Raw genomic sequence first — 13,937 nt, forward strand, 5'->3', positions numbered from 1 at the left:
CACTTCCTCTTCCTCCCAGCATTCTGCTCTGTTTACTCCACCCACCTATGTTCTAAGCTATGAGCCCAAGCAGTTTGTTTATTACTCAACCAATGAAATCAACAGATTGATATATGACACTCCCACATCAGAGAGGCATTTCCATGCCTAAGGTGATAAGTATTTTTCTTCTTGTCTTATAATTTTGTACTTGTAAGAATCTGTATCATTTTTGCAATATATAGGGTTATATTGGTCTCGTTATAGCATTTTTTGACAGAATACACTGTTTAAAACATATCAGATGCTAATAAATTCAAGTGCATTCATGTGTTATAAATGGTAAAAAACAAAATGGGTTTTATGCTTTGAATAACAAAAATGGCTTGAAAGAAAATCATTGGAAAGATTTCATTACATCAAAAACTCATGATATTTATAATATATATACATACACACATATATTATATATATATATTACTATACTAGAAGTTTGTTATAAAAATGTGTGCGGGGGTACAAAAAGAATGTTAAAATAGTGAATTATCTCCAGGTCAGTGACAAAGATAGCGTCCCTACTACTTTATATACACAGAAAAGGAGATTAAAATCTTCTACAAAAGAAACTTCATAGACACGCTCACTGGTTAACTTTCATTTCTTAATTTGTAATTAGAGACTCTCTTACCAGAAGATTCTAGATTGTGTCAAGTTGACGGCCTAAACTAATCGGTACACCACCTTATTTTAAAAAATTGCACACAACATACCAAACTAACTTTGCTATTCAGCTTCAGCCATCTTGCTTTCAAAGTCAGATCTGATTGGCTGGAATACATCATCTATTAGTCCCTGTGTTCTGGCAAGATTCTTTGGCAGTTTTTTTGTCTTAACTGACTCTATGTGACTAAAAGTCAAGTTTTACCTGCAGTTTAGCTACTGAGAATATGGCCTCATTCTTCCACAGGAGAATGATGGCTTAAGGAAAAAATAGTTTTAAAGGTTTATTTACGTGCCTAAGAAAAGGTGGTAGTCAACTCTACAATCAACAATAGGTAACTGTCACCTCTAGCTTCTGGGTCGTATTATGCGATTCCGGTGGGAACTCTTATGTGCTTTGGAAATAAACAAACCCTCAAGGTCAGTACACTTCAAATTCCATAGAGGTTACTACTTGTTAATTATTTATTTTTTTGTTCTATATAATATTTGCTGAAGTGCCAATGTTTGCTAATTTCCAAGTGCACATGTTCTTAGAGTCCCTTTTCTATTAATTTAATAGGATAATGTAATAGATCCTTAAGATACTTTTTTCTAATTGACCTCACACCAAAGGCTACTGGTCTATGATGGTTCGGGTTATGTACTCAAAATGTATAGGAAATTAAATCCAGAAAAAAATAGTAAGCGTACATAGGTGAGCACAGAGTTTATGAAGAAGAAGATTTGAATTAAATTTCTAGTACTTAATTCATTAAATTTCTCTCAGTATCTCAAGGAGGGAAAAAAAACTCTCATTTTTCTTCTTTTGTTCAGATGACATCACAAAAAAGTGTGTTAATAAACCTCTTAAGTCTTAATTAATAGAATATTTGTAAAGCCTAGAAATAAATCTTTGGGAGTTATTTATTTCTAGTTAAGATGCTATTCTACTATTAAAGGCGATAACACAATTTATTTAATCGACACTATGAAACTCATCAGGAATTTGAGTCCTTCATCTAAATATTTGTTCTTGCTTTTAGTACAGTTCCATTATGCTGAAGACAACAACCCATGTGTAGTCTGTGGGTGGCACTGCTTGGCGAACTCATGCTCTTTGTTCTGGTCACCCAGGCAGTTCTCAAACCAGCAATGCCTCCGGTGATCAAGAACCAGCCTTTCAACATCTTCTGGGCTGCTCCTACTTTGTTTTGCAAGGATCATTTTGATGTAAATATGAATCTTCAAGAATTTGACATCATTGCCAATCCATTAGAAACCCAGAGTGGATCTACCATTGCCATATTTTATCCACATGAACTCGGATATTACCCTTACTTCTCTGAAGATGGAAAATCCTTCCATGGTGGAATACCTCAGAATGTGAACCTCTCTGAGCACCTAAAGAAAAGCGCCAGTGACATTGCAGACTCTGTCACTTGGTGGAGATCAGATGGACTTGCTGTGATTGACTGGGAAGGCTGGAAACCCCAGTGGGATCGGAACTGGGGCGGCAGGAGAATATACCAAAAGCACTCGTTAGCTTTCACCCGACACCACCACCCTGCCTGGCCAGAAGAGAAAGTGAGAGCAGTTGCCACACAGGAGTTTGAAAATGCTGGGAGGAGTCTTATGAACGTGACTCTCACGTTGGCTTTAGAAATGAGACCAAAGCGTTTATGGGGCTTCTATCTCTACCCAGATTGCTACAATTATGATTACCGGATAAATCCAGAATTCTACACAGGTAGTTGCCCAGATGAGGAAATTTTCCGCAATGACCGACTCTTGTGGCTGTGGGAGAAAAGCACAGCACTCTATTCTTCGATATATTTAAATAAAGTACTAAAATCGAGCTTAAATGCACTGAAATTTGTGCATTTCCGGGTGAGAGAAGCCCTGAGAGTCTCAGAAATGTCTAGAAAGGACTACGCTTTGCCAGTTTTTATGTTTTCCAGACCATTTTATTTGCATAGTATTGAAGCTCTGTCAGAGGTAAGAAAAAAAATAGTCACATAAGAGCAATATAAGACTAATAGAATATATGTAAAGTCTAGAAAGAAGTCTTTGGGGGGTTATTTAATTCTAATTAAAATGTTATTATAATATTAAAGGAAATTTCAACCAACTGCTAGTTAGACATGCATCTAGAATTTTAGAAGATTAAAAAAAAACTCATTTAGGATTCAGAAGAGTTTCTCATAAGGGTTCTAGTGATTTTTCCAGATCGGAAATAGATAAAACAGAGATTTGGGATTAGTTAGTGCTAATGGATTGAGTAGTTTATATAAATAGATATTTTGATAATTAATTGTTATTGACACAATTTGGAATCAACTAGGAAGAGATTCTTAGTGATGGATTGTTTAGGTTGGGTTGCCCTGTAGATATATCTCTGTGGGAAATGTCTTGATCTGCTAGTTGATGTGGGAAGACCCAGCCTAAAAGCATTTTCTGGATTCGACCTCTGTACTGTACAAAAGAGGAGGAAGTGAGCTGGGAAATGGGGAACATGCAGGCACCCATTCTTTCTCTGCTTTTTGTTTGTATTTGCATGGCTGCTTGGATGTTCCTGCTTGCCTTGACTTCCTGCTAATGATGGGCTGTAACCTCAAACTGTGAACTAAAAATCAACACTTTCTTTCATGAGTTGGTTGTTGGGGTGTTTCATTACAGCAATGGGAAATGAAGCCAGGACAGAGTGAGTGTCATCTTTAACACCAAGTATGAAGCAAGGAGATATGTGGTGGAACTTGCTTGGGAAATAAGGAATTTGCAGATTCTAGAGGTGCTCAAACATCAGCTAGACTGTCATTTAGGACATTACTGCATGGATGCAACCATTAGGCAGATGGACACAAGAGAAATTTACTACCCCTATCTGACTGCCAACAGCTCCATTATTTCAATGACTAACACAGAGGTAAGACTTTTAGAGCTTGCTTCCTTAGACCACTTATGTTAGAGTAGGTGCATTTGAATGCAGTAACAACTCTTCCTAATTATTTCTGAGTAAAACCTGTTAATAAATATTTTTTATACATTATTCATTAGCCTATATAGTTTTATCATCAGAAGATTATTAATATCATTCAAAATGGTAGATTCATTCAGTAAGTTCAGGGCAAAATGGAAAAAGTGTTGATGGAGTCTCAGCAGTATATAATCGACTTCTCACTCAAACATGGATCCACTTTTGTTTGGCCTCTGCTTTAGCTTTTTTTCCCCTCTGTACCAGAAGGAAAGCTACATTTTAGGACAATATTAATTCTTAGGAAGTTCTTGAGCATGTAGAGTTAGTTACTTTTCCTCTGGATAACTTTGTGCTGTTAGTTCTGATGTTATTTCTAGTGCAGCATAGACTAAGTCTTTGTTTCAAAAGCCGGTTCTGGGTCCATGTTGGGAGGATGAGAAGGGAAAATTTCTTGCATTGCAGACTTGACGTCATGAGTTTGATAACCCACAGTGGAAGGAAAGAACCAACTCGTGCAAGTTGTCCTTTGCTCTCCAGATTTGCACTGTGGCACACGTGTATCTTCACACACACACTTAAACACACACACACACACACACACACACTCCTAATAATGATGGGTCTTTTTTTTTAGTTTTTCGAGACAGGGTTTCTCTGTAGCTTTTTTTAGTTCCTATTCTGGAACTAGCTCTTGTGGACCAGGCTGGCCTCGAACTCCCAGAGATCCGCCTGCCTCTGCCTCCCGAGTGCTGGGATTAAAGGCGTGCGCCACTACCGCCCGGCGATGAGTCCTTTTTTTAAAAGCCACTTCTCTGAATACTTTAGGATCTTGTCTTTTTTTTTCCAAGTCTTTTCACTGAACTATTCCTCAACTAGAAGATCTCTTAACATACAATTTTTTCCCCAAAATTCTTTTGGCAAAAAGATTCCTCAAGCTACAGTAATTACCAGTGTGGCATCAAGTCCATTTGCGCACTAATAACACCAATGTCATGGGTAACCAACTGCTTTCTGATTCTTAGGCCCATTTCACAAGATGAAACCTATGCCTGGCTCTAGTATTGGCCTCAAAACCCTTTGGCTAGATGGGTAAGAGGCCTTAGCAAAGAACTATGGCTAGTATTCTGCTAAATGGGCACAGCATTAAACTGACTCCTGATAGCTCATTGTTACACCCATTGGTTAGTATATCTCTCAACCCTTATCAGGCAAGCTTCTTTTTTGCAGTAGATAGTGATTAACACAGAGACCCCACAACTGTCCAAAGTACAGAGATTAATAAATGGAATGCTCAGTCTATATTACACCCACTCATCCTCAGGTTCAAGGATCATGGCAGAAGAGTAGGCAGGAAGACAGTAAGAGTCAGAGGTGTTGCATGAATCAGAGTGATTGTGGCAGCATGCACACGACCTGAATAAGCTCAAGCCAAACAAAATTCCAGCATGAAGAAAGGAAGGAGATGGGCACAAAGTCTAAAGTCTAACCCTTGAATGAGGAGCCGTTGGCAACTGATAGCTACTGGCAGAAGGGAAGCCAGTTTTCTTTAGGAGTATAACACCTACTAGGTTAACCATGATCCACTTGATGGTCATGCATCCAAGAGTATGAGGGCAGCACAAATTGGACTTTAAGAGCAAAAAACAGGAGGACACAAAGTTGAGTGGGGAGGGAAGATGAGTGGATCCGGTTGTAATTGGGAGAGGGGAGCGAATCTAATCAAAACACATTGCATAAAATGGTATGGAAATTTCAAGAAACTAATTTATAAAAGACTAGGCTATAATTACTTCTAAATTATTTATTTAAGCTTACAAAGAAACAGGAATACTATTATTAATACCAACAGTAAAACTAATAATCCAAGAAGCTAGAAGGTTCATCTTAGTAGTAAATGCTGACTTGAGAACACGTGTATATTTATGAGAGTCCAACTTGTACTTTTACCACTTTTATCTACTCTTCTGCTTTTAAAAAAGATGAATGGCCAGCCTGGTCTAGAAGAGCTAGTTCCAGGACAGGAACCAAAAGCTACGGAGAAATCCTGTCTCAAAAAATCCAAAAAAAAAAAAGATTGATTTTTTATTTTTAATCTTTTTTTCTTTTGTGTGTGAAATGTCTACATGAGTACATGGTCTCAAGGATTCCAGAAGAGGGTGTTGTGGTGTGTGGTGCTGGAGTTACAGGCAGTTGTGAACTGCCTGGAGTAGAGGTGCTGGGAATCAAACTCAGGTCCTCAGCGAGGGCTGCATGTATTCTAAAGTGCTGAAGCATTTCTCCAGAACCCACTCGCAGACTTTAAATGTAAATTACAGGCTCTTCTTTCTGAACTCTATTTCACAAGCCAATAAATCACTCACATACTGTACTCATTAAAAGTATGTGATATCTTAGAAACTATTATTGATAAGCTTAATGCTTTCCTATTGATTATATGCACCACAAATCGACCAATAGTATGGACTATTTTCACTTATTGTCTAAGAAACATAACTTTTCAAATCAAGTTGATTTTTGTTAGTTCTTTCAAATATGCCTCAGCAAAGGAATGTGGTACTATTATTTATGTAGCAGAAGAATGATCGTCTTACTTGTATTACTTAGAAAAGTTACAGATCACAAGGATTAGCAGAAGCATCTTTAAGCAAAAATACCCAAACCTAAAATGCTCTAAAATACAAAACTGTTTATACACTGACCTGCTGCAACAAGAGGAACATTTTACACCTGACCTCAGTGTCAAAGCATGGATACATGCATTCAAAATGTTGCACAAAATTATCTTTGTGCATTTTCTATGAGATTTCTATGAAACATGAAAATGAATTTTGTATTTAGACTTGGATTTCACACTGCAATATTTTATTCTGTATATTCAGATTGTCTAAAATCTGAAAAAGTCAGAAATTTGAAGTGATTCTGGTCCCAAGCATTTCAAATAAGAGAAACTCAATTCGTGTGATCAGAGCTTCACTACAATGCAGGAAAGCTTGGTTGTAGTGTAGAATTTGCCTATCTGGTCGAGTGCTCCAATCTTCCGAAGAATCTCTAATACATCCCGGGAGAGCAAAACTGTAGAGCATTTCCTACCTTTCCTCTCCTTCTGCTTCTCATTTCTTTGCTTTTGGTCTAGAATCCTACCATAACCCCCTCCTTGATATCCAATCCACTCAGTCACCCAACCTGGGAGTCACTTGAGGAACTCATTTCTTTTCTTTCCATTATGCAGCACAGGCAATGAAGAATTATATATCTGAATTAGAAATGACTCTCTAATAGCTTCCCTCTCTTTTATTTTTGTACTGACATTGCATTTGTTGGGCCTTTATTATTTTCCCCAAACAATTTTCATCTTCCCTAGCTATCTTTGATCCCAAATATCTTGATGTTCCTATCCTATGCTTGCTTTACATGGCTGCAAAATTGTGTCTTACTAAAGTTGCAAATTACTACCATTCCGGGAATAAGTACTTGCGGGTAAGACTTTTATTGATAACATTTGTTCTTTGACAATTTTATACATTATATAAAGCATTTGACACCTCTCATTCTCTACCCTCTCCTATTTCCTCCCACGTCGGTGATCTTCCCCTTCTTACAATGCTCACATATTCATGTCTTTTTATTTTGCTTTGTGATTTGCTTTTCACAAGGGTTGTCTATGTGATTGCATGTTTGGAAGCACCCATTGGTACCTGGTGGTCTCACATTAGATATACAACTGGAGAAGGACAGACTCTACTAGAATCTCCCAATAGCCAATAGAATGGCAAGGAGGGTAGAATCCCATGAGCTCCTCCAATCCATGGTCCACTGTTGACAGGTCCAGACTTGTGTTGGTCCAGTGAAAGCAACTGCAGCTGCTTTGACACCATGTTTGAAATGTCTGTGTGATGCCTTAAAGAGACTTTTGCAGCCTTTGTCCACATTTCTATCCAAAACCTTGGAGAGGGTGGGCTAACTGTTACATTGAGAGCTGAGTACTTAACTGTAATTTCTCAGCACCTTATGCAGCCATGAATCTCCATTCATGAAGCCTTTAACTGAGAGGAGAAGCTTCTCTGTTAAGGCTGAGAGTAGCATTTGTCTGTGAGCATAGGCACAAATACCCAGAAGGCAGATTGGCATTAGACAAGTGTGGATAAATAGTAGTATTCAGGTCTGTCATACAGCCCGACTTCCCTCACCAAGGGTTTTTAAATTTTTATTTTTGAAATTATAAATTGATTACATTTTTCTTTTCCTTTTCTCCCTCCAAACCCACACATATACCTCTATATACCTCTCCTTCAAATTCCTTTTTTATTGCTGCTCTCTCTCTCTCTCTCTCTCTCTCTCTCTCTCTCTCTCTCTCTCTCTCTCTCTCTCCTAAATATAACCCGATTAGTCTGTATAATGCTATCTGTAGTAAGTTTTCAGGGTTGATGTTTGGTACTTGACAACTAATTGGTGTGCTCTTCCCTGGCATGGCCGCCTCTCCTATCCCCAGCTTCCCCCACTTGCCTATAGTTCTTTGTGTAGGGTGAGGCCTCATGGGCTTTTCTCTGTCCAGTTTGGCATACTTATTGTTGTCATCCTTATTCAACCTACATATGGACAGACATATTCTTGAGACTTTATGGCTATAGATTCTGATATTGCTAGGAGATGCAATCTTACAATAAACTCCTTGGCACTTTGGTTCTTAAAATCTTTCCACTCTCTCTTCCACAATGTTCTCTGAGCCTTAGGTGCAGAAATGTTTTGTGGATGTATTTAATGGGACCAGCTTCGTATCTGCATTTTGGTTGGGTGTGGTCACTATAAATGTCTCTGTTGAGAAAAGAAGTTCCCTTGATGAAGGGTGAAGACTGTACTTGTACATGAAAATAAAGACAAGTGTGCCATGGTTCTTTTAATCAATATATACTGTGTGAGGGCAGCAAATATGGACATCATTTCACTGTATTCTCATTACTTGTATATATGTCTACTTTAAAGACATTTTACAGAACTCCAGACCAGAGACTGGAACCTATTTGCTTTTATAGCTTTATTTTTTAGAGTGTTTCTTGCACTGGACTATTATCAGATAACTTAAAATGCCCAAATCACCCTTTCCAGTTCTTCTATAACTGTTTTCTTTATAAACAAAAACGTATTAATGAATAAGCAATGCCTAACATGACTTGACATGAATTTCTCGTGGTCCTTCTCTTTTGTAGGAAGACCTAGTTCATACAATTGGTGAAAGTGCTGCATTGGGAGCATCAGGAATAATATTGTGGGGAGGATACGAATATTCTGATTCCAAGGTCAGTGGTGATTTTTCTGTTAGTATTTCATTCTAGAGAGTGAGTTATAATAATAAAAAAATGCTTCTCACACCGGTTGGTTGCTGACTGCTTGTTTCCTTGGCTGCCACAAAGTTGAAAGGCTGTAGTGGTCAATGCTGATCATTCAATTCTATACCAGACTGCTGTTAACAGCAGGGTGGACAAACACAGTCTTTCACTGGATAGCCTAAAGTAAGAAACCGATTATTATATTCCAAGGGGATAATTTGTGGCATGTTAAGTAACTGCTCTCTGTCTTAACTTCTTCATTTAAAAATTGTGCTATAATTAAACCCACAATGCAGGGATTTTAGTAAAAAGATGCTCCTGTATATATTTGACACAAGTTATTATGAAAATTTGAAAATAATTTTTTGATGAAGAATGGATTCTCTCCAATTATTTTTTATGATGATGGTAGCTTATAATCCAAAATAGAAATGAAAGGAAAATTGTACATATATAATAGTTGATTGATATTTTTAAAATTTGTAGTTAGACTATTTAACATGGCATTTATTTGATAACAAATTAGGAAATGCATAATCCACCACTGTTAATTACAGATATGAGGCTGTACAGCAGGTCTTTAGTGTTTGTTTGTCTAGCAAGAGTGCACCTTTCAATGTATTGATTTGACTATTTAGAGCATTCATGCATAAATGGACTCATACAGTATTTTTTCCTGTTCAATTTTCTAGTTTACTTAGCACAATGTCTTCCGGATTCACTAGAATTGTCATAAATGACAGAATTTTCTTCATTTTTTACAATTGAACAATATTCTATTCTATGTATCCCAATTTGTCACCCAATCATCTCTTGATGGTCACTTGGATTCGCTACAATTCTTGACTACAAAGAATAGCCTGGCATTAAATACAGAAGTGTGAATGTCACTTCCAGATCATGATTCAAGCCTCTTTGTATCTATGTCCATAAGTGTGTGTATGAGTACATATTTGTGTATGTGCATGTATATGCATGCATTATATGATAACTCTATTTTTAATTTTTTGAAGAACTTTCATACTGTTTTGCATAGCTCTTGTATCTTTTTATATTTGAACAATAGGCTGACAGAGTTCCAAACAATGTCATCAACACCTGCAATCTCTAGATAGGTTTTAATATTAGCCAACCTTATGGGTATATGGCAATGGTTCATTGTAGCTTTGATTTGTACTTTTCTGGGAATGAAAAAATGTTTATTCATGTCTTTTCTATTTATTTTTACAAATGGCAAGGTGAGTTAGTAAACTTTCTTTCTTGAAACAAAAATCTCATTATATAACTAGCCTAGAACTTTTATATAAACTAGTCTCACATTGAATTCAGAGCTCCACCTGACTCTGCCTTCCAATTGAGTGTTGGGATTAAAGATGTGTGCTCTAATGCCTGAGTCTTTTTATTTATCCATATGTAGGGATTGAACCTATGGCCTTACATATGTTTGGTAAGGGCTGATTCAGTGAGCTGTATTCCTTGCTCTCATTTTACTTCACCTTTTTAGATAGGAACTTATAAAGTTGCCTAGGATGGCCTTGAACTCAGTTCTGTAGGTCACTCAGACCACAGACTTGTGATTCTCTTGCCTCAGCCTCCCAAGTAGCTGAGATTATGGACCTATTCCACCAAACTTTGGTGCTTTGTGTATTTTTTTATTCAGTTCTTATGTGGGCTGCTTTGGATCATTTGGACTTTGGTTATGTTGTCAGATACCATAGGAAGCAGGAGATTGCACATATTTTGCATTACTCTGTGGGATGCCTTTTCATTCTGCTAACGGTGTGTGTGCAGAAGTGTTTAGTCTGACAATTGCACTTGTTTATTTCTGATTCTGTCACCCATACTTTTGGTCTCATGCAAGAGAATTGTCATGACTGACAGGAAACAGGAAAAAAAACCTCCAGTTTTCTGAAAATGCTTTATTGGTTTCTGGCTTTTAATGCTCAAGTTTGAACCACTTTTTGTGAAGTTTCCTATGTTGTATAGCTAGTGGTTCAAGTTTGTTTGGACAATTCATCCCAACCCATTTTTTTTTTTAACAAGTCAATCTTTTCTGTGTTATAGGTTCTTGACATTTTTGTCAAAGTAAAGTTAATTGTGCATGTGTGTGTTTATTTCTGGACTCCAATCTGTTCTTTAAGCATCTCTCATTTTTCCCCCTACAGGAGTCTTGTTTATCTGTGCAGCAAACTATCAAAGAGTTGCTGGGCCCCTATGCTCTCAATGTAACATCCGCAGCCAAGCTGTGCAGTCACAGTCTGTGTAGCAGCCATGGGCGATGCGTTCGAAAGACAGCTGAGTCCTCCTTCTATCTGCACATGCCGGAGGACAGCCAGAAGGACTATGCCACAGACCACGGTTTCAGATTTGTCATTTCTGCAAGGAGTAAGCTGAAGACATTAATGACTATGAAGAATGAATTTGTGTGCCACTGTTATTACGGTTGGCACGGAGAGTCTTGCAGATCTCGTGTTCCCAATCTCTTGAGGCAGAAGAGCAAGGCTCCTGCAACGGCATTGAATCTATTAGTTCTTCTTGGCATGACGTTAGCTGTGATTCTGCTGAATTTTTTTCTTATTCCCTACTACGATGTCAATTTTTTCTTAAAATACTAAAGAGAAGAAAATATTATTTTTCTTTGATTTCAACCCTTTTATAAACAATTTTTAGTTTTAAATTCCAAACACATTGTTTGTTGGCTGTTCACTTCATGCTAGCTAACAGGAGTATACCTGTCCTCATGGAGCTTAGAAACTGATTAAGGATAAAGAAGCAGTAAATAGGCGTACATATGAGCTGTGACAGTACTTTGCAGAATAAGGGGGAAACAGGCTTCAGCCTTAGTAAGGATTAGAGAGCACTTGAATTTATATAAGATAGTCACATAAAGCCTTTATACTGAGACAGTCAGCCAGCGAAGAAACAGGTCAACACTCTCAGGGAGCCAGACACAGTAGTTTCCTCCTGTAACCTGAGCCCCTGGAAGGCGGAGGTAGACTGTAACTTCAAGGCCAGCTTGGCTTATATAGTGAGTTTAAAGCCAGTCAAGATAACATAGTGAGAGTTTGTCTCAAAAAAAAAAAAAAAGGAAAATCAAATAAAAAAACAAAAATCCAAAATATCTGGGGAAAGCATTCTTGAAATAAGGAGAAGCAAATCCAGAGGAAATAACTCATTGTCTTCCGGGGATTGTGAACTTTTAAATAATGAAAACTACAACAACAAAACAAAACCACCACCAGCACCAGAACCAGCTTCAGCAGCAAGCCCCCCTTCCACCCCAGGATGTTAACCTGTGGAGATGAACAGAGCTCTTTAAATATAAGCAGTGGGGATTAACTTTATCCAGAGAATCTTGGATATTCATTTGACTCATCAATACCAAAAGATGAACCGTACTGGCTTCCTACATGATAGAATTTATACGGGCAATTCTTTCATTTGATAAATCTTGGTTTATTGAAATACACTATACCAAAACAGTTTGTCAGTTTTCACTGGATGGTCATTCCTTTGAAAATCTCATTGTGGGACTAGAATCGATCTAGTTGTTATTCAAATAGCTTTATTTCACAGATTCAACTAAGAGTGTGGTGACCTAAATATTATTTACTTTCTAAATCTAGGAGAGGTATTTTCCTGCCTGATATGGTCCAAATATAGCACTATTAGGTTAACTACATCCTCGTACACATGTGGAAATTTATAAAAGGTCACATTCAGATTCTCATGCTAACATTAATTGGCTCATTAATTAGTTATTCCACGTATTCTGGGAAAAAGTAAAAGGTAAAGAAGCAATGAAATATAAAAAGCAAAATTGAAGGGTGTGTATGAATTCTCCTGTCCCGTCAGTTTCCTGTAACACAAAACCTCTATCTACAGGAATTAAAGCCTCAGGCATGAGCATGTTCTTCATAAGTATCCAACCGATCACTATATCAGGCAGAAAGCAATGGTTCGTTCTGGTCTTCCAGTGAAGGAAAACTATTGAACAGTTATTATATCAGGGCTCAGAAACGGGACTTATTCCAATAAACTAGGAAAGGCAAATATTAAGTGTTACTGCCATCTTAAAGACGAAGGAAATAAAACACATAAAGAATAATGGAGGCACGCCCAACTTTGCCTAGCGACCAAGGAAAACATCGGAGGTAGACTCTAGTGTCTAAATTGTCTCTGAAATAATTAGCACAGGTGAAAGGACCGACACATGGAGAAGAAAGGGGACAACATGATAAATTAGTAGAAGGACTGCTAGCAACCACAGCCACTTACCATTTTCTAAATAAGGATGTTATTGGATTTTATTTTATAATATAAAATTAAACAATGCCACATTTGTACTGCTTGTATGTATGTATGTATGCATGCAGGCATGCATGCAGGTAAATACATGCACCATGTGAATTTAATGCCTGCAGAGGCCAGAAGAGGGCTTCAGCTTCTCGAGAACTGAAGTCACAGACATTTGTGAGGTGTCACCCGGGTGCTGGGAACCCTATCCTCTTCAAGAGCAGTAAGCGCTCCTCAGCGCTGAGCTATCTCACCAGCCATTTGAAGAATGGCAGATTCTTCGTATGGTAGCTTGAAAATCTGAAGACGAAAGCAGATTATGAGGAATTTTCTGGCCTTGTTGTCCCTTCCTTTTGATTGCATACATTTGGACTCCCCCGGTATACACTTAATCAGCCGCCTATTGAAGATGAGAAGTCACTGTGTTTAACTCAAAGACAAATATACATATATGTTTTTCATATCTTTCTAAGACACAATTCCAAGGAAAAGGAACAAAAGGATCCTCTGTTAGCCCAGTGCTAATAAGGGACAGCAAATGACTTTAGTAAAGGAAACATCTTGTAACAGGGAGGTCATGTAAGCAACCTGTAGGACAATTATCTTTAATGCGAGTCACCTGAGTAGCAGCAGCCTGTCATTGAGGATACCGTTCTTTCCAT

The 13,937-nt window shown here is 37.7% G+C and overlaps 1 protein-coding gene across 1 annotated transcript; it reads left to right on the forward strand.

The window, feature by feature from the left end:
• Positions 1 to 1,755: 1,755 nt before the first annotated feature.
• On the forward strand, positions 1,756 to 11,594 carry LOC101996838 (hyaluronidase-1-like). The gene is made up of 3 exons (XM_013353218.1): positions 1,756 to 2,676; positions 8,860 to 8,949; positions 11,145 to 11,594. Exons 1-3 carry the CDS (start codon positions 1,756 to 1,758, stop codon positions 11,592 to 11,594), a joined length of 1,461 nt encoding a protein of 486 aa, XP_013208672.1.
• The last annotated feature ends 2,343 nt before the right edge of the window (positions 11,595 to 13,937 follow it).

The sequence above is a fragment of the Microtus ochrogaster genome, unplaced genomic scaffold, assembly GCF_000317375.1.
Source record: "Microtus ochrogaster isolate Prairie Vole_2 unplaced genomic scaffold, MicOch1.0 UNK4, whole genome shotgun sequence".
NCBI classification, from domain to species: Eukaryota; Metazoa; Chordata; class Mammalia; order Rodentia; family Cricetidae; genus Microtus; species Microtus ochrogaster.